The sequence below is a fragment of the Salvelinus sp. IW2-2015 genome, unplaced genomic scaffold, assembly GCF_002910315.2.
Source record: "Salvelinus sp. IW2-2015 unplaced genomic scaffold, ASM291031v2 Un_scaffold1454, whole genome shotgun sequence".
NCBI classification, from domain to species: Eukaryota; Metazoa; Chordata; class Actinopteri; order Salmoniformes; family Salmonidae; genus Salvelinus; species Salvelinus sp. IW2-2015.
The window spans coordinates 133,608-154,069 of NW_019942918.1; the positions used below are offsets into that span (position 1 = coordinate 133,608).

The following is a 20,462-nucleotide window of genomic DNA, read 5'->3' on the forward strand; positions in this document are numbered from 1 at the left end:
GCAAAGAATAAGTTGCTAATAGTTGCCTTGTTTTTTGAGAAATCAATACCAAATTCAGTGTAGTTCATTTTAGGGACATCCATGATAGCGATGACAAGTTGATAGGCCACTGTGGATTTACAGTGGTTTAAATTTACACGTAAAACCTGATTTCCTGATTTATCGATAACTCCGCCATCTCTTAACCAATCSCTTGACTTTTCTCAAACTAAGTTAAAAGTGTTATGGTATGATATAATAATGGCTCTGGAGGAGATGGCTGCCGTTTTATGGTCCCCTAACCAATTGCTATTGTTTGTGTTTTTTTGCTACATTTGTAGGTCTGGGTGCCTTGTAAGGATCTAACGGCGAGTGGGTAATCTGCCTTTACCATCGGTCCTATTAGCCAATAATAAAAGGGATAATAATAATAGACGAGCTACGAGCACGTATATCCTACCAACGGGACATTAAAAACTGTAATATCTTATGTTTCACCATGTCGTGGCTGAACGATGGCATGAATAACATATAGCTAGATGGGTTTTASGCTTTTTCGGCAGGATAGAACAGGCGCCTCTGGTAAGACAAGGGGTGGCGGTCTATGTATATTTGTAAACAACAGCTGGTACATGAAATCTAAGGAAGTTTTGAGGTATTGCTCGCCTGAGGTAGAGTATCTCGTGATAAGCTGTAGACCACACTATTTACCAAGAGAGTTTTCATCTATATTCTTCGTAGCTGTATATTTACCACCACAAACCAATGCTGGCACTAAGACCGCACTCAATGAGCTGTATAAAACTGTATAAGGCCATAAGCAAACAGGAAAACGCTCATCCAGAGGTGACGCTCCTAGTGGCCGGAGACTTTAATGCAGGGAAACTTAAATCCATGTTACCTCATTTCTACCAGCATGTTAAATGTGCAATCAGAGGGAAGAAAACTCTAGACTCTTTGACAATTTTTAGGGCCTTCCTCTGACACCGCCTGGTATAGAGGTCCCGGATGGCAGGAAACTTGGAAGCTTGGCCCCAGTGATGTACTGGGCCGTACGCACTACCCTCTGTTGTGTCTTGCGGTCGGAGCCCAACCAGTTGTCATACCAGGCGGTGATGCAACCAGTCAGGATGCTCTCGATGGTGCAGCTGTAAAAGGCTTCTTAACAGCTTATACTCCCAAGCCATAAGACTCCTGAACAGCTAATCAAATGGCCACTCGGACTATTTGCATTGTCCCCCCTCTTTTACGCTGCTGCTATCCTCTGTTTATTATCTATGCATAGTCACTTTAACTCTACCTACATGTAGATATTACCTATATTACCTCGACTAACCGGTCCTCAAGCACATTGACTCTGGACCGGTACCCCCCTAGTTATTTTACTGCTGCTCTTTAATTACTTGTTACATWAWTTTTTTTRTTTTTTACTTGTCTATTCTTTACTTAACACTTATTTTTCTTAAAACTGCATTGTTGGTTAAGGGCTTGTAAGTAAGCATTTCACTGTTGTATTCGGTGAATGTGACAAATAACATTTGATTTGATTTGATATGGTTCATGAGAATACATTTTTCAAAGTTAAAAAAATGTCCATGATGGTGGAAAATCTAGCATGACAGACCTTATGGATCCTTGATGCACATTTGTTCAGCATTAGGAAAGACACCTACAGCACATACATAGTTTCAAGTCTCTATGTCAAATTAGGTAGCTGATATGAGGGTTTATGTGGGACTGCTTATAAAAGCGCCACCTATTGGCCAATCGGAGCCGTTATTTTTGACAAAGTTCCTTTACACATCCTTTCAACAAAATAAATCAATGTTGTTTACACATCCTTTCAACAAAATAAGAGATGTTGTTACACATCCTTTCAACAAAATAAAATCAGTTGTTTACACATCCTTTCAACAAAATAAATCTATGTTGTTTACACATCCTTTCAACAAATAAAATCAATGTTGTTACACACCTTTCAACAAAATAAATCAATGTTGTTTACACATCCTTTCAACAAAATAAATCAATGTTGTTTACACATCCTTTCAACAAAATAAATCAATGTTGAATCAACGTGGAAAGTTTATTGGATTTGCAAAAAGTCATCAACATAAGGGAATTTTGTATTTTTTCACCTAACTTTTAACCTAAATCCAATGACATGGTGAAATGTTTTGTTGAATTTACATTTGGTTGAGTTGTCAACTAATGTGAATTCAACGTGAATTCACATTAGTTGACAACTCAACCAAATGTAAATCAAAACTAGACTTTAAAATTACGTCTGTGCCCAGTGGGATGTTAGCATATTATCTAGCTTCGGGACCGCAACTATGGGAGTCTGTTGGGACATTGGGATGACATGTCCCAACAGACTCCATAGATGTGGTCCCGAAGCTACATTGTATCATGCTGGCACTACAAACAATACTAAACAAACCCCTAAGTCAATGCTAGTGTCAGACAACACCAGGACGTATTGTCCTTAATTTGATCACTTTTTTGTTGCTGAGAATCTTCCTGCCCAGCAGGAAATGCAAACTTGTAGTGTATTTCAGGTTTTAAAAGGCTTCTAAAGTTTGTAATTTCCACTTTCAAATGYCATACTTGATTTGTCTTAATGAAAAATGTATCAACCCCTACGAAAAATGTCCATTAAATATAATCCACATAATAATTCACATTTCCTGTTGTTTTAGGATTATTTTCCTTGTGTAGCAAACTGGCTCAAATTAAGATCCTACATCTGTAGAGGCATGCGTGAAGGTCAACACCAAACAGAGGCATAAAAGCATAGCATTAAACATTATACAAACACTACTCATGGTTGAATGGACGCACACATCACTCAACTTGACTAGGCCATCTCTACTACCGAAGACTACGCCCATTATTTCCCACTCTCTTTTGGAAATTCACCTGACTCACAAGGAAAGGGCGCCGGGAGGTGATTGGCCAACATATGGCCTTTTTGACACGCTTTATTTGATCCTCTTCCTAGACTGCTGCCCGCTGACATTGGATCCCAGCACATCCACTCCTGTGTCTGTCTGAGAGGAACAGAAAGGTGACCAGGAGGGATAAGGTCCTTGTCATCAACATAGATCTAGCCACTGGAAACAGGTGTTGTGTAGAGAGGGTCTGTCTGGAGCCTGCTACTGGGAGCTAAAGTGGAGCGGGGTGGGCGTTGATGTAGCTGTCTCATATAAAGGGATCAGCAGGCGAGGAAGTGGTAAAGAGTGCTGRTTTGGAGGTAATGATCTGTCCTGGAGGTTGTACTGATCTGCATTCAGATTCTGTTTCTACCACAATAGTAGARGGACTGATATACCTGCCATTCGTTGCTCCAGGGACGGAGTGTACCTGGACCACAGGGCAGAAACTCTGTCCTTTTACAGTGTCTCTGACACAATGACCCTCCTCCTCAGAGTTCAGACCACATTTACTCTGCCTCTCTATCCTGGGTTTGGGGTTGATTAATCTATAAGGATACTGACACCTATTTGGCGGTAATTAACAAGTACTGTTTAAAAAAAATATGTACCTGATTACACTGTACTTGCCTATGTAACTACTATGTAAATAGATAAGTATTATGGACATATTGTAAAGTGGGGCCATTATTTTTGTACTTTGGAAAATGCCCTGCTGATTTGGAAATGAGATTCCTCTACAAGGAAGTGGACTTGACCACCTACCTGTGTCCTCACTGAAAATCCCCCACATCAATCATCCTCTCTACACCGACAATATGWACAGCAAAGGATAAGTTCAGCTGCTGTACAACATACTTAATGCCAACCATAGGACAATGTGTTTAGACTGTAAATAGGGTAGGCTACCATAATCTGGCCACAGTCACCTTTAACTGCAAAAAAAACATTATTCTGCCGTTTCATATTGTCATGTCTTAATTGTTATCATGTCATGTATGTTTTATTTATTATTTATTTCACCTTTATTTAACCAGGTAGGCTAGTTGAGAACAAGTTCTCATTTACAACTGCGACCTGGCCAAGATAAAGCAAAGCAGTGCGACACAAACAACAGCACAGAGTTACACATGGAATAAACAAGCGTACAGTCAATAACACAATAGAAAAAAAGAAAGTCTATATACAGTGTGTGCAAATGGCGTGAGGAGAGTTTAAGGCAATAAATAGGCCCATAGTAGCAAGTAATTATAATTTAGCTGTAACGATTTTCCTCCTCTTCATCTGAAGAGGAGGAGTAGGGATTTGACCAAAGCGCAGCGTTGAAGGTAGACATGAATTTATTAAATGAAAACGACAAAACACGAAAAACACTTGAGAATTTACAAAAATAAAAACGGAGTCACAGACCTGAACAAACAACTTACATAAAACGAAGAACGCACGAACAGGAAAAATGACTACACAAACGAACGAACAAACAAACCGAACACAGTCCCGTGTGGCGCAACATTCACAGACACGGAAGACAACCACCCACAACAAACAATGTGAAACCACCTACCTTAATATGGCTCTCAATCAGAGGAAACGTAAACCACCTGCCTTCTAATTGAGAACCATATCAGGTCACCCATTAACCAAACATAGAAACACATAACATAGACTGCCCACCCAAACTCACGCCCTGACCGACTAACACATACAAAAATAACAGAAAACAGGTCAGGAACGTGACATTAGCAAATTAACACTGGAGTGATAGATGTGAAGATGATGATGTGCAAGTAGAAATACTAGTGTGCAAAAGAGCAGAAAAGTAAATAAAAACAATATGGGGATGAGGTAGGTAGATTGGATGGGCTATTTACAGATGGGCTATGTACAGCCGCAGCGATCGGTTAGCTGCTCGGATAGCTGATGTTTAAAGTTAGTGAGGGAAAGTCATTGGCAGCAGAGAACTGGAAGGAAAGGCGGCCAAAGGAGGTCTTGGATTTGGGGATGACCAGTGAGATATACCTGCTGGAGCGCTTACTACGGGTGGGTGTTGTTATCGTGACCAGTGAGCTGAGATAAGGCGGAGCTTTACCAAGCAAAGACTTATAGATGACATGGAGCCAGTGGGTCTGGTGTGACGAATATGTAGCGAGGGCCAGCCGATTAGAGCATAGAGGTCGCAGTGGTGGGTGGTATATGGGGCTTTGGTGACAAAACGGAGGGAACTGTGATAGACTGCATCCAGTTTGCTGAGTAGAGTGTTGAAGGCTATTTTGTAAATGACATCGCCGAAGTCGAGGATCGGTAGGATAGCCAGTTTTACTAGGGTATGTTTGGCGGCGTGAGTGAAGGAGGCTTTGTTGCGGAATAGGAAGCCGATTCTAGATTTCATTTTGGATTGGAGATGTTTAATATGAGTCTGGAAGGAGAGTTTACAGTCTAGCCAGACACCTAGGTATTTGTAGTTGTCCACATATTCTAAGTCAGAACCGTCCAGATTAGTGATGCTAGTCGGGCGGGCGGGTGCGGGCAGCGAACGGTTGAAAAACATGCATTTAGTTTTACTAGCATTTAAGAGCAGTTGGAGGCCACGGAAGGGGTGTTGTATGGCATTGAAGCCCGTTTGGAGGTTTGTTAACACAGTGTCCAAATAAGGGCCAGATGTATACAGAATGGTGTCGTCTCCGTAGAGGTGGATCAGGGAATCACCAGCAGCAAGAGCGACATCGTTGATATATACAGAGAAAAGAGTCGGCCCGAGAATTGAACCCTGTGGTACCCCCATAGAGACTGCCAGAGGTCCGGACAACTGGCCCTCCGATTTGACACACTGAACTCTGTCTGATAAGTAGTTGGTGAACCAGGCGAGGCAGTCATTTGAGAAACCAAGGGTGTTGAGTCTGCCGATAAGAATACGGTGTTTGACAGAGTTGAAAGCCTTGGCCAGGTCGATGAGCCTTGGCCAGGTCGGCTGCAMAGTACTGTCTTTTATCGATGGCGGTTATGATATCGTTTAGTACCTTGAGCGTGGCTGAGGTGCACCCGTGACCAGCTTGGAAACCGGATTGCACAGCGGAGAAGGTATGGTGGGATTCGAAATGGTCAGTGATCTGTTTATTAACTTGGCATTCGAAAGACTTTAGAAAGGCAGGGAAGGATGGATATACGTAGGTCTATAACAGTTTGGGTCTAGAGTGTCACACACTTTTAAGAGGGGGATGACCACTGCAGCTTTCCAATCTTTGGGGATCTCGGACAATACGAAAGAGAGTTTGAACAGACAGGTAATATGTGTTGCAACAATGGCGGCGGATAATTTTAGAAAGAGAGGGTCCAGATTGTCTAGCCCAGCTGATTTGTACAGGTCCAGGTTTTGCAGCTCTTTCAGAACATCTGCTATCTGGATTTGGGTGAAGGAGAAGCTGGGGAGGCTTGGGCAAGTAGCTGCAGGGGGTGCGGAGCTGTTGGCCGGGGTTGGGGTAGCCAGGAGGAAAGCATGGCCAGCCATAGAAAAATGCTTATTGATGCTGGTCGAGGGCAGTCAGGTCTGGAGTGAACCAAGGGCTATATCTGTTCTTAGTTCAAMATTTTTTTAGTAGGATACTTATGTATGAAGTATCCTACTATGAGTCTAACAAAAGTGAGACAATGATTTGTTGTGAGATTTCGGCATCTCTTTTCTCAGTCCAGTGACATACCATTTGCACCCTCTTCTGGGCAGACCTGGTACCTAACATCATGGACAGAACCAGGAAGCCACAGGAAAAGAAGGAAACGTATATGGTCTTTGTTACTCTACTACACACACTGTCCGTTAGTGTAGTGAATTTTTTTTTCCTTACTGGATACTTGTTAGAAACAGGTTCCTTACTGGATACTTGTTAGAAACAGGTTCCTTACTGGATACTTGTTAGAAACAGGTTCCTTACTGGATACTTGTTAGAAACAGGTTTTAATCGGTGGTGGACTAAATAACTACACGTTTTAGGTAGGTCTTTTTTAAATATCTGGTTCAGTTCAGCCGTTGTGTGGGTATAATTTGTTGAACGTTTCAACAGGAATCTGTTCCAAAAACTTCGTAAATAACAAGGTTGCCTACAAATACCGCATACAAAAGTTGTATAGCGCAGAATATGTTACCGGGTAGGGAGTGGGCTAAATAATTACGTTTTTCACTCACCATGTTTATTCCGAAAAATGTCTGTCCTCACTCTGGTAGYCTATTGACAAACATTAAGAATACKTTACGTGGTGAGTTGATGCCTATTTGTCAGCTATTTCGCTAACGTTAGGTGAATTGATCATGTTACTTTGTATGCGTTTGTTGGCAACCGTGTACTTTACGAAGTTTTTGGAACAGATTCCTGTTTTAACGTTCCACAAATTATACCCACCCGTATTCAGGGTTGATGGGATCAGGATGATCCGAAAGCTGTCTACAACTATCCCCTGCGTAAGGAAAACTTAATTCCCAGGCCTGTTCTGAAGAAAAACACTCTTCTGGCTGAATTGGTGGAAAACTAAAGAAAACAGGACCCCGAGCTGCTCCTCTAGCTCTCTGTTATTCTGGACCTGGAAATGTAGAGTGTGACGTCTGCACTGGGAGAAAACTCAAAGCAGTCTGGTGTGTCTGGCCTCTTACTGTGAGACTCATCTCAAACTTCACAATGAATCCCCTGCCTTTAAGAAGCACAAACTGGTCAAAGCATTGACACAACTACAGGAGAAAATATACTCTCATTATGACAAACTGCTAGACATTTACTGCCGTATCTGTCTACGATGGATGAACATAAAGGCCATGATACTGGCTCAGCTGCAGCAGAAAGGATGGAGAAACAGGTAAGGATAGGAACCCCACTGTAAGATGTCACACAGGCTATTTACAAAAATGTGTCTATCTTCTAGCTGTATATATAATCTAAACAGATAGCAAGCCACCCCACGCTATTTAATTTCATCCTAAACTATATTTATACATGGTCTCTCATTAAGTTCACATAGGGCTGTTTGATGTATCAGACACTACATTTGTTTCAATGTGGTATGATGTATTTCTCTGCACAAACACATTGGGAGGAATCATCAGAAATTCAACCAGATAATCCAGGAAAGAGAGGAGGAGATACAGGAGCTGAGACAGGCTGTGGACTATCTAAAGGTGAGTGTTGGACCATATATACAGTACCAGTCAAAGGTTTGGACACACCTACTGTCATCAAGGCAATGGGTGGCTACTTTGAATAATCTCAAATATAAAATATATTTTGATTTGTTTAACACTTTTTTTGGTTACTACATGATTCCATATGTGTTATTTCATAGTTTTGATGTCTTCACTATTATTCTACAATGTAGAAAAAAGTACAAATAAAGAAAAACCCTTGAATGAGTAGGTGTTTCCAAACTTTTGACTGGTACTGTATATATTACAAGCTGTCTAGGATCCTGGTGAGAGCTGTGTGAATGTGCTGGTTCAAATGGACCCCCCTCCTCTCTGTGTGTGTCCTAACAGCACTCTGCACAGGCAGCAGTGGAGGACAGCGAGAGGATCTTTTCTGAGCTGATCCGGTCCATTGAGGGAAGGCGCTCTGAGGTGAAGGAGCTATCAGAGCCCAGGAGAAGGCTGAAGTGAGTTGGGCTGAAGGACTCCTGGAGCAACTGGAGCAGGAGGTGGCTAAGCTGAGGAGGAAACATGCTGCGCTGGAGCAGCCCTCACACACAGAGGATCACAACCATTTATTCCAGGTAACAACCTAGGTTACATAACTGGTTCTGTACAGGCATGAGCAGTCTCWCATGATCCCTGAATACCAAATCAACCCATACATAGGCGCTTGTGTAGATCAGAGAGGATTGGATAGGTAAGGCAATATGGTGTTTGCTCCATCTTGTCCTCTGAAAGACCATGTGGAATTGTTGTCATTTTATGGGACACCTGTCTAATTCTCCCTGATCTCAAAAAGTTTTAGATTGTAAATGCCTTTGCTTCTCAGTCTTTTTCTTTCATTTATTTTTCTCTCAGTAGAGTTTCCAGTCTCTCTGTGTCCTTCCTGGATCTGAAGCCTTACCCAGCATCTCTGTCAACTCACACAAATCTTATGATTGTGTGAAGAAATGTGTCTCTGACCTGAAAAGGCCACTACAAAACTTGATGAAAAAGAACATGGTGAAGATATCTGGAGCAGGTAATGATGAACACATATTGACAGAAATATATCTGGGAAATTGAATATTTTTACAAGAATATACACCATGTTCTCTAGTACAGTAACAATTACATGTTGTTACCAAGTGATAATTGTGGACCAATGACCATTAATATGACWATTTTTCTTCATTAGTGAAAAAGGTTTACATTGTTCCACTTACTAATCCCAAGACCAGAGAGTTCTTGAAATGTAAGCAATTTTTTTCTAATTCTACTACGAAATATACATACAGTACAGTATATACCCCACAAGTATGCATACTCATGACCATTTACTAGCAATCACAGAAACACAAACACACACACCTAACTGCTTTAAAAAAAAATAGATATATATGTTTTTCTCAGACTCCTGCCAGCTCACTTTGGACCCAGACCCAGCCAATGAGTACCTCTGGCTGTCTGAGGGGAACAGAAAGGGGGTATGTAGAAAAGAGTCTCAGTCCTATGCTTACCATCCAGACAGATTTATCGACATTGACCAGTGTTGTGTAGAAAGGGTCTGTCTGGAGCCTGCTACTGGGAAGTAGAGTGGAGCAGGGAGAGAGTTGAAGTAGCTGTCTCATACAAAAGCATCAGCAGGGATGGAGAGGAATATGAGAGTGATTTTCAATGGAATTATCAGTTCTGGTGTTTGAACTGCAACCCACCCATCCGCACTTTCTGGCACAATCAAAACATGATGGATATCCCTGTCCCCTTCCAGAGTAGGAGTGTGCATGGGCCACAGGGCAGGAACTATGTCCTTTTAGTGTCTCTGACACAATGACCCTCCTCCACAGAGTTCTGACCACATTCACACAGCCCCTCCATCCTGCGTTTGGGTTTTATTATCATGACTCATCTGTGAGGATACTGACACCTATTCAATGATAAGCATATACAGTTTAGTTGATTTATTCACACACAAAAAAACAAGTGAAAGACATACAGTGCAGGTGAAGTTGGAAACAAGGTAAAAAGGTGTGCAGGTGACGTTGGAAACAAGGTAAAAAGGTGTGCAGGTGACGTTGGAAACAAGGTAAAAAGGTGTGCAGGTGACGTTGGAAACAAGGTAAAAAGGTGTGCAGGTGACGTTGGAAACAAGGTAAAAAGGTGTGCAGGTGACGTTGGAAACAAGGTAAAAAGGTGTGCAGGTGACGTTGGAAACAAGGTAAAAAGGTGTGCAGGTGACGTTGGAAACAAGGTAAAAAGGTGTGCAGGTGACGTTGGAAACAAGGTAAAAAGGTGTGCAGGTGACGTTGGAAACCAGAGGATTTATATGAAAACCACAACAACAAAAATATGTATATGAAAACAACAAAATTATATGTAACAAAACAGATTGTTCAATCAACAAATATGTATAAGCAAATTGAGTATAAACAAAGTGTAAACAAATTAGTCATACGTGCACTTCAATGGTGGAGGGAATGATGGTGAAGTATGAGAGGGTAGTAGTCAATTATACATACTTGATTATTAAGTTGCTTGGCTGTTGCACTATAACTGAAATCTGTGTTTTTGGGACGTTAGAAAATATTTGTAAAGTAACTAATACTGTATGTTGATTATGTGCATTCACGAAGTTAACTGCGTGATTGTATTGTATCATGTTTGTGTTAAATTATGTAGAATAAACTTGAAATGGAGGTACTTTGGTTCATATTCAGTGTCATATTTTTTATTTCTATGTTGAATTGTTGTTAGTTTATCAATATCATTATCACAATACAAGATCCTCAATAATCCAAAGACAAAGTCTGCACATGAACACTGTGCTTGTTTAACTGATGACCAACATATCCTATTTAATGACTTACCATGTAAATAAATAGCTAGGTATTAGAGAAACATTGTAAAATGTGAAGAAAAAAATTAGGTCCAATTAAAGTGAGCCAATGATTTGTGAGCTTGTATTGTAGTTCCATTCAAAAACCTGTAACCTGAGGAGAGGCACATGTGGACCACATGCCCCACCTCCAGCAGTAGTGGCTGTGGTGGATATGCACTTGTTTTGGTCACTAGTAACATTTCCATCATTGGGCAAGTGTGTTTTGCATAGCCCAGTACCCCAGGTGGGTGGAGATTTCGGTTAAGGACCAATGGATTGGTCTAAAATGTACAAACACCGCCTACCCGGGGCACCTTGCAATGCAAAACGAATTCGCCCAATGTTCTATACATGATAACACCCACATACAGGCAAAATTCTGAACATTTGTTTTCAAGATGTGAATAGCACTGAGAATGCACTGTGACAGCCCATGTATGCCCTCTACTGGGCCGTCCTGGTATTTGATTTGAGTTCACACCATAGAATAATAAACTCAGCAAAAAAATAAACGTCCTCACTGTCAACTGTGTTTATTTTCAGCAAACTTAACGTGTAAATATTTGTATGAACATAGGATTCAACAACTGAGACATAAACTGAACAAGTTCCACAGACATGTGGACTAACAGAAATGGAATAATGTGTCCCTGAACAAAGGGGGGGTCAAAATCAGAAGTAACAATCAGTATCTGGTGTGACCACCAGCTGCAATAAGTACTGCAGTGCATCTCCTCCTCATGGACTGCACCAGATTTGCCAGTTCTTGCTGTGAGATGTTACCCCACTCTTCCACCAAGGCATCTGCAAGTTCCCGGACATTTCAGGGGGGAATGGCCCTCGCCCTCACCCTCCGATCCAACAGGTCCCAGACGTGCTCAATGGGATTGAGATCCGGGCTCTTCGCTGGCCAAACTACTCACAGAACGAGCAGCATGGCTGGTGGCATTGTCATGCTGGAGGGTCATGTCAGGATTAGCCTACAGGAAGGGTACCACATGAGGGAGGAGGATGCCTTCCCTGTAAAGCACAGCGTTGAGATTGCCTGCAATGACAAGCTCAGTCCGATGATGCTGTGACACACCGCCGCAGACCATGACAGACCCTCCACCTTCAAATTGATCCCGCTCAAGAGTACAGGCCTCGGTGTAACGCTCATTCCTTCGACGATAAACGCGAATCCGACCATCACCCCTGGTGAGACAAAACCCCGACTCGTCAGTGAAGGGCACTTTTTGCCAGTCCTGTCTGGTCCAGAGACGGAGGGTTTGTGCCCATAGGCGGCGTTGTTGCCGGTGATGTCTGGTGAGAACAGGCCTACAAGCCCTCAGTCCAGCCTCTCTCATCCTATTGCGGACAGTCTGAGCACTGATGGAGGGATTGTGCATTCCTGGTGAAATTCGGGCAGTTGTTGTTGCCATTCTGTACCTGTCCCGCAGGTGTGATGTTCGGATGTACCGATTCTGTGCAGGTGTTGTTACACGTGGTCTGCCACTGCGAGGACGATCAGCTGTCCGTCCTGTCTCCCTGTAGCGCTGTCTTAAGCGTCTCACAGTACGGACATTGCAATTTGCACATCTGCAGTCCTCATGCCTCCTTGCAGCATGCCTAAGGCACGTTCACGCAGATGAGTAGGGACCCTGGGCAACTTTCTTTTTGTGTTTTTCAGAGTCAGTAGAAAGGCCTCTTTAGTGTCCTAAGTTTTCATAACTGTGACCTTATTTGCCTACCGTCTGTAAGCTGTTAGTGTCTTAATGACCGTTCCACAGGTGCATGTTCATTAATTGTTTATGGTTCATTGAACAAGCATGGGAAACAGTGTTTAAACCCTTTACAATGAAGATCTGTGAAGTTATTTCGATTTTTACTAATTATCTTTGAAAGACAGCGTCCTGAAAAAGGGACATTTTTTTGTTGTTGCTTAATTTAGTATACTAGTGGGGTATTCCAGGAAGCAGGATTATTAAATTACCCAGCTAACATTGATAAAACAGCCACATATGACTTGATTTTCTGGTTGATTAAGAAAGCTATATTTGTATATCGGTTGTTGAGTCAATTACAAGTCTATATTTCTCAAAAAGAGGAACTTATTTCAAGCAATTTTGTTAGCTGGCTAACTCATTTATCCAGCATTCTAGAACAGTTGAATATAAACAAAACATGTCCGATACGGCTGCTCAGTGATAGAGCTGTAAAGTTTGGTCAGAGTTGTCTCCAACACACCAACCTTCCTCCAAATGAACGGAAATCCGATTCAGCCAATAATCTCTACCCTCCTAACATAGTCTGTATATTCTTCAGTATCCAAGATGGCGTAGCAGTCGGACGTGTGTTTTGTCTTGTCCCGTCCGGTGTAAATATCGTTTTTTTCTGTATGTATTTCGTACATATTTTAATCTCACTTTCCATCTACGGGCTGAATATACTCTCCTGCAACCCGCCTCACCCAATGTGGTACGGATCTGCTATTTCTATACTTTAGAACTGGAACCCCCTTCAGAAGCTAGCCAGCTAACTAGCTACTACTCAGTTAGCCACTGCTGGCGGTCTTCAACGTTAACTAGGACACCAGCCAGCCTCAGCTCGGTCAATACCTGCCAGTCTGCACAGCGCGATATCAACCCAGAGCATATCTGACTGCTTTTTCTCTTCTACATCTCCGGATTCCTACCGCAAGCTCTGAACCTTTACACCGGATCATCGCAACTAGCTAGCTGCAATCCGAGTGGCTACTCCTGGCTAACGTCTCTKTCCCGAAGCAAGCACCAGTTAGCCTTGAGCTAGCCTCGAGTTGCGGTCCAACAGCTAATTGTTGGGCTACAATACCTCTTTTGCCAATTGGCCTGGACCCTTTACTTCCGACACGGAGCCCCGCCGATCCATCACGACTGGTCTGCCGACATAATCGTCCGAGGTGGTTTCAACAGGCTTTTCCGTTGTGACATCGCCAAAGATCCATCTGCTGGCCACGGCCCGCTAGCTTTCTAAATCGCTGTGTCTCCAGCTCGCCTAGCGTACTAGCAACTACAGAAATGCCCCCTGACTCACTTATTGCTGCTCCTTGGACCCTGTGATCACTCGGCTACTCATGCCTCTCCTAACGTCAATATGCCTTGTCTACTGCTGTTTAGGTTAGTTATTATTGTTTTATTCCACTATAGAGCCCCCAGCCCCGCCCTAAATGCCTTAGATAGCTCTTTTGTCGCACCCTCCACACATGCAGAGACCTCACCTGGTTTAACTGTTGCCTCCAGAGACGCAACCGCTCTCATTGTCACTCAATGCCTAGGTTTACCTCCACTGTACTCACATTGTACCATACCCTTGTCTGTACATTATGCCCTGAATCGATTCTACCACGCCCAGAAATCTGCTCCTTTAATTCTCTGTCCCCAACGCACTAGACGACCAGTTCTTATAGCCTTTAGCCGTACCCTTATCCTACTCCTCCTCTGCTCCTCTGGTGATGTAGAGTTTAACCCAGGCCCTGTTGCCCCCAGCACCACACCTATTCCCAAGGTGCTCTCATTTGTTGACTTCTGTAACCGTAAAAGCCTTGGTATCATGCATGTTAACATCAGAAGCCGCCACCCTAAGTTTGTTTTATTCACTGCTTTAGCACACTCCGCCAGCCCTGATGTCCTAGCCGTGTCTGAATCCTGACTTAGGAAGGCCACCACAAATTCTGACATTTCCATCCCCAACATTTTCAGACAAGATAGAACTGCCAAAGGGCGCGGAGTTGCAATCTACTGCAGAGATAGCCTGCAGAGTTCTGTCATACTATCCAGGTCTGTGCCCAAACAATTCGAGCTTCTACTTTTAAAAATCCAGATTTCCAGAAATAAGTATCTCACTGTTGCTGCTTGTTATAGACCCCCTCAGCCCCCAGCTGTGCCCTGGACACCATATGTGAATTGATTGCCCCACATCTATCTTCAGAGTTCATACTGTTAGGTGACCTAAACTGGGATATGCTAAACACCCCGGCCGTCCTACAATCTAAGCTAGATGCCCTCAATCTCACACAAATTATCAAGGAACCTACCAGGTACAACYCTAAATCCGTCACCATGGCCACCCTCATAGATATCATCCTGACCAACTTGCCCTCTAAATACACCTCTGCTGTCTTCAACCAGGATTTCAGCGATCACTGCCTCATTGCCTGCGTCSGTAATGGGTACGCGGTCAAATGACCACCCCCCATCACTGTCAAACCCTCCCTTAAACACTTCAACGAGCAGGCCTTTCTAATCGACCTGGACCGGGTATCCTGGTAGGATATTGACCTCATCCCGTCAGTAGAGGATGCCTGATTGCTCTTTAAAAGTGCTTTCCTCACCATCTTAAATAAGCATGCCCCATTCCAAAAATGTAGAAATAAGAACAGATATAGCCCTTGGTTCACCCAAGACTTGACTGCCCTTGACCAGCACAAAAACATCCTGTGGCGTACTGCATTAGCATCAAATAGCCCTCGCGATATGCAACTTTTCAGGGAAGTCAGGAACCAATATACACAGTCAGTTAGGAAAGCTAAGGCTAGCTTTTTCAAACAGAAATTTGCATCCTGTAGCACTAATTCCATAAAGTTTTGGGACACTGTAAAGTCCATGGAGAATAAGAGCACCTCCTCCCAGCTGCCCACTGTACTGAGGCTAGGAATCTACGATAATCGATGATTTCAATAAGCATTTTTCAACGGCTGGCCATGCTTTCCACCTGGCTACCCTTACCCCGCTCAACAGCTCTGCACCCCCCACAGGACCTTGCCCAAGCCCCCCCCCCCCCGCTTCTCCTTCACCCAAATCCAGACAGCTGAGGTTCTGAAAGAGCTGCAGAATCTGGATCCTTACAAATCAGCAGGGCTAGACAATCTGGACCCTCTCTTTCTAAAATTATCTGCAGAAAATGTTGCAACCCATATTACTAGGCTGTCCAACCTCTCTTTTGTATCGTCTGAGATCCCCAAAAATGTTAAAGCTGCCGCAGTCATCCCCCTCTTCAAAGATGAAGACACTCTAAACCCWAACTGTTATAGACCTATATCCATCCCGCCCTGCCTTTCTAAAGTCTTCGAAAGCCAAGTTAACAAACAGATCACCGACCATTTTGAATCGCACTGTACCTTCTCCACTATGCAATCTGGTTTCTGAGCTGGTCATGGGTGCCCCTCAGCCACGCTCAAGGTCCTAAACGATATCATAACCGCCATCGATAAAAGTGCAGCCATCTTCATCGACCTGGCCAAGGCTTCGACTCTGTCAATCACACATTCTTATCGGCAGACTCGACAGCCTTGGTTTCTCAAATGACTGCCTCGCCTGGTTCACCAACTACTTCTCAGACAGAGTTCAGTATGTCAAATCGGAGGGCCAGTTGTCCGGACCTCTGATAGTCTCTATGGGGCTGCCACAGGGTGCAATTCTCAGGCCGACTTTTCTCTGTATATATCAACGATGTCGCTCTTGCTGCTGGTGATTCTCTGATCCACCTCTACGCAGACGACACCATTCTGTATACATCTGGCCCTTCTTTGGACACTGTGTTAATCTGTAAATAGCACGCCCAACTACCTCATCCCCATATTGTTATTTATTATTTTGCACCCCAGTATCTCTACTTGCACATCATCATCTGCACATCTATCACTCCAGTGTTAATGCTAATTGCAATTATTTCACCTCTATGGCCTATTTATTGCCTTACCTCCCTAATCTTACTACATTTGCACACACTGTACATAGACTTTTTCTATTGTGTTATTGACTGTACTTTTGTTTATCCCATGTGTAACTGTGTTTTTGTCGCACTGCTTTGCTTTATCTTGGCCAGGTCGCAGTTGTAAATGAGAACTTGTTCTCAACTGACCTACCTGGTTAAATATATATTTTTTAATATTCATATACAGGTGTGGACATCGGAAACAGGAAAAAAAAGACATCCAGACAACAATTGTTATGACATCCTTGTTTATTGTTTTGAATTGATGACAATGGCTAAGGAAGATAATTAGTAGATAGAGTAAGGCATCATATTGCAGAGTTTAAAAAGTAGACAAAGAAAATACAAAAAAGCAAAAAGTGTGGTTCAGCTAAAGAAAACATATTCTTGAGAAAGATCAGTGTGTGAGGAGCTACAGCCTGACTCTCACAGGAACATCCTGGGGCTATTCACTGGGGTTCTGGATGACTATCAATAGATACTCATTGTCTGGAAGAGAGAGGAGGAAAACAAACGGTAAAACCCCTGAATGTGTCTCATTACATTTCACTGAATGCATTTTTTWAAATGTAATTGTTTCATTAACTTTACCTTAAACAATTAATGAAATAGTTAATAAATGAACAGCACAATATCGATATGTCAGATATATTGATGTTCACATGTGTCTGGGCCTCCCTCGAGAACCTGAACCACCTCTGCTTCACTCACCAGGTGCCACCATGATCTCATGCTTTTTGGAGCGGATGCGGAGGAAGGTCAGGTCGTTCTGAGGGTCGAGGTCTCGGACTGTGCTCCTGGCTTTCATAGTGAGCTGGTGCAGCAGGCCAGCATACTGCACCGTAGTGGAGTTGTCTAATGTAGTTCTGATTGGGATACCTGAGAAAGACCAACACATAGCATCAACTTTAGTAGAGGTGATGAGAGTAGTACTGATTAGTTAGCCTGCTAGATACATTCAAATTGTATGTCTAAAGTGTAAAATTGTCTCCACATATTTGTGGCTATAGGTACAGCTCCTATAAGAGAATGTAGGCATGGGATTGTATTGCTTACCCTCGGCATTAACAACTATTGTTCCAATTACACCTTTGTGAGTTTGAATTCTCTTTAGTGTCTCCTCAACTTCTGCCTGTTTAGGGGAGAAAATAAAACAGCACTAAATCTTTATGCTATAGCAAGCAGCTTTAGCACGCTTATCTGACCAAGACAGTCAACAGTTAGCATAATGTTACCGCATTCATAGAAGCCAACCACTTTAGCGACTATTGATGATAGTATCTTCTGACTGGGGAAGTTTTGTTAAGAGCATTGAAGCTTGCTCTAAACATTAACACGCATCGCTTGCGGTATGTTTTTGGAAATATAAGCAATATATCTTCAGAAATAAATAATTTACAAAAAACAAAAGCTTAAATTACTACACACCTTTATAGGGTTAGTGTTCCCACATGGCCATATCCACATGTAACATCGCTGGTTTATGGAAAACAGACGGAAGACAGTCGGCCAACTGTGATAATTGGCTACTGTATCTAGCGTGCTCCGAACACCTGTGTGTAAGTGTAGTTCGTCAACTGGAGGCACACAAATTGTGAATCTGTGCAAAACTGCCCAAGAACACTAAGGTAACCTGCCTAAATGACTACTGACCCGTAGCACTCACATCTGTAGCCATGAAGTGCTTTGAAAGGCTGGTCATGGCTCACATCAACACCATTATCCCAGAAACCCTAGACCCACTCAAATTTGTATACCGCCCCAACAGATGATGCAATCTCTATTGCACTCAACACTGCCCTTTCCCACATGGACAAAAGGAACACCTATGTGAGAATACTATTCATTGACTACAGCTCATCGTTCCAACACCATAGTGCCCTCAAAGCTCACCACTAAGCTAAGGACCCTGGCACTAAACACCTCCCTCTGCAACTGGATCCTGGACTTCCTGACAGGCCGCCCCCAGGTGGTAAGGGTAGGTAACACATCTGCCACACTGATCATCAACACGGGGCCCCTCAGGGGTGTGTGCTCAGTCCCCTCCTGTACTTCCTGTTAACTCATGACTGCATGGCCAGGCACGACTCCAACACCATCATCAAGTTTGCCGATGACACAACAGTGGTAGGGCTGATCACCAACAACGATGAGACAGCCTATAAGGAGGAGGTCAGATACCTGGCCGTGTGGTGCCAGGACAACAACCTCTCCCTCAACGTGATCGAGACAAAGGAGATGATTGTGGACTACTGGAAAAGGAGGACAGAGCACGCCCCCATTAACATCGACAGGGCTGCAGTGGAGCAGGTTGAGAAATTCAAGTTCCTTGGTGTCCACATCAACAAACTATCATGGTCCAAACACACTACGACAGTCGTGAAGAAGGCACGCAAAGCCAATTCCCCCTCAGGAGACTGAAAAGATTTGGCATGGGTCCTCAGATCCTCAAAAGCTACAGAGGGTAGTGCGGACGGCCCAGTACATCACTGTGGCCAAGCCTCCCGCCATCCAGGACCTCTATACCAGGCGGTGTCAGAGGAAGGCCCTAAAAATTGTCAAAGACTCCAGCCACCCTAGTCATACACTGTTCTCTCTGCTATTGCACGACAAGCGGTACCGGAGCGCCAAGTCTAGGTCCAAAAGGCTTCTTAACAGCTTCTACCCCCAAGACATAAGACTTCTGAACAGCTAATCAAAGGGCTACCCAGACCCTTCTTTTACACTGCTGCTACTCTCTGTTTATTATCTATGCATAGTCACTTTAACTCTACATATTACCTCAATTACCTCGACTAACCCGTRCCCCGCACATTGACTCTGTACTGGTAAACCCCTATATAGCCTCGTTATTCTTATTTTACTGTTATTTTACTGCTGCTGTTGAATTATTTGTTACTTTTATTTATTTTACTTATCTACGTTTTACTTAACACGTTTTTCTTAACTTCTTAAAGCATTGTTTAAAGGGCTTGTAAGTAAGCATTTCACTGTAAGGTTTACACCTGTTATATTCGGCGCATGATTTTTATTTGAAAGACTCTTCCTGATATAAAAGATAAGGGGGATATCAGCATATGTTTCGAAAACAGGTTTGAAATCGATGAATGCCTTTCCTAAACATTAAAACACAGCGTCGGAATTGTGGTTCACATGGAGCTAAATACGGTCGAACGTAACCGCTGAAACCCCTTTAGGAAGGGTTTTCGAGAGCTAGCATAACGTTAGCTAGCAAGCTTACGTAAAGTGGGATGGGTTGATAATGGATATTTGCTGTTGTTGCCGTCACGTATCTAACCCTTTACATAACTATTATTAAACTAGTTACATGAGGCAAAACATGTAATGTTAATAAAATTATTCATTATATTTTTTGTACCATATTTGAAGGTGCTGTCAATGTTGTTGTAGTCTAGCAGGCAGATTCCTTTCTTCACTAGCGTTCTGTTCTTTCTTCCTCAGTGATACCGCTGTGAAGCAGGCAAGAATAACTAAGTACTTCTGGGTCACGGATTTTTGGAATCCTTCAGAATAAGAGTCCCGTCCTGTATACGATGTAAGTGAATAATTTGGGCGAATATTAAGGAAATAGTGCACAATTATCGATATATTTTTCATAGAAAAACGAATTAAACGTATTTCTATGAAATATTATGTGATTTATTTGTTGATTTTTTAAATGATTTCAAACCTAAATGGTCAACAATGTTTTTGTGTGTGTACGCCACAGGAGGTTGGTGGCACCTTAATTGGGGAGGACGGGCACGTGGTAATGGCTGGAGCGGAATAGGTGGAA

The 20,462-nt window shown here is 42.9% G+C and overlaps 1 protein-coding gene and 2 pseudogenes across 1 annotated transcript; 2 read left to right on the plus strand and 1 right to left on the minus strand.

Annotated features, from left to right (window-relative positions):
* The first annotated feature begins 2,738 nt into the window (after positions 1–2,738).
* Positions 2,739–3,462, plus strand: LOC139024392 (stonustoxin subunit beta-like; annotated as a pseudogene).
* A 3,200-nt stretch (positions 3,463–6,662) lies between these two features.
* On the plus strand, positions 6,663–10,770 carry LOC112070896 (tripartite motif-containing protein 16-like; annotated as a pseudogene).
* Positions 10,771–16,897: 6,127 nt separating this feature from the next.
* LOC112070897 (dynein light chain roadblock-type 2) lies at positions 16,898–20,154 on the minus strand. The gene is made up of 4 exons (XM_024138348.2): positions 20,046–20,154; positions 17,723–17,798; positions 17,378–17,545; positions 16,898–17,155 (listed from the first exon to the last, which is right to left on the minus strand). The coding sequence occupies exons 1-4, from the start codon at positions 20,046–20,048 to the stop codon at positions 17,112–17,114; spliced, it is 291 nt and encodes a 96-aa protein (XP_023994116.1). The 5' UTR covers positions 20,049–20,154; the 3' UTR covers positions 16,898–17,111.
* Between the last annotated feature and the right edge of the window lie 308 nt (positions 20,155–20,462).

Bases quoted from the DNA above. Each gene is read 5' to 3' on its own strand.
- LOC112070897 (XM_024138348.2), bottom strand. The intron at 17,546-17,722 runs GTAAGCAATACA...GGTCTTTCTCAG, and splicing joins AATAGTTGTTAATGCCGAGG to GTATCCCAATCAGAACTACA. The intron at 17,156-17,377 runs GTGAGTGAAGCA...TCTCTCTTCCAG, and splicing joins TGAGATCATGGTGGCACCTG to ACAATGAGTATCTATTGATA.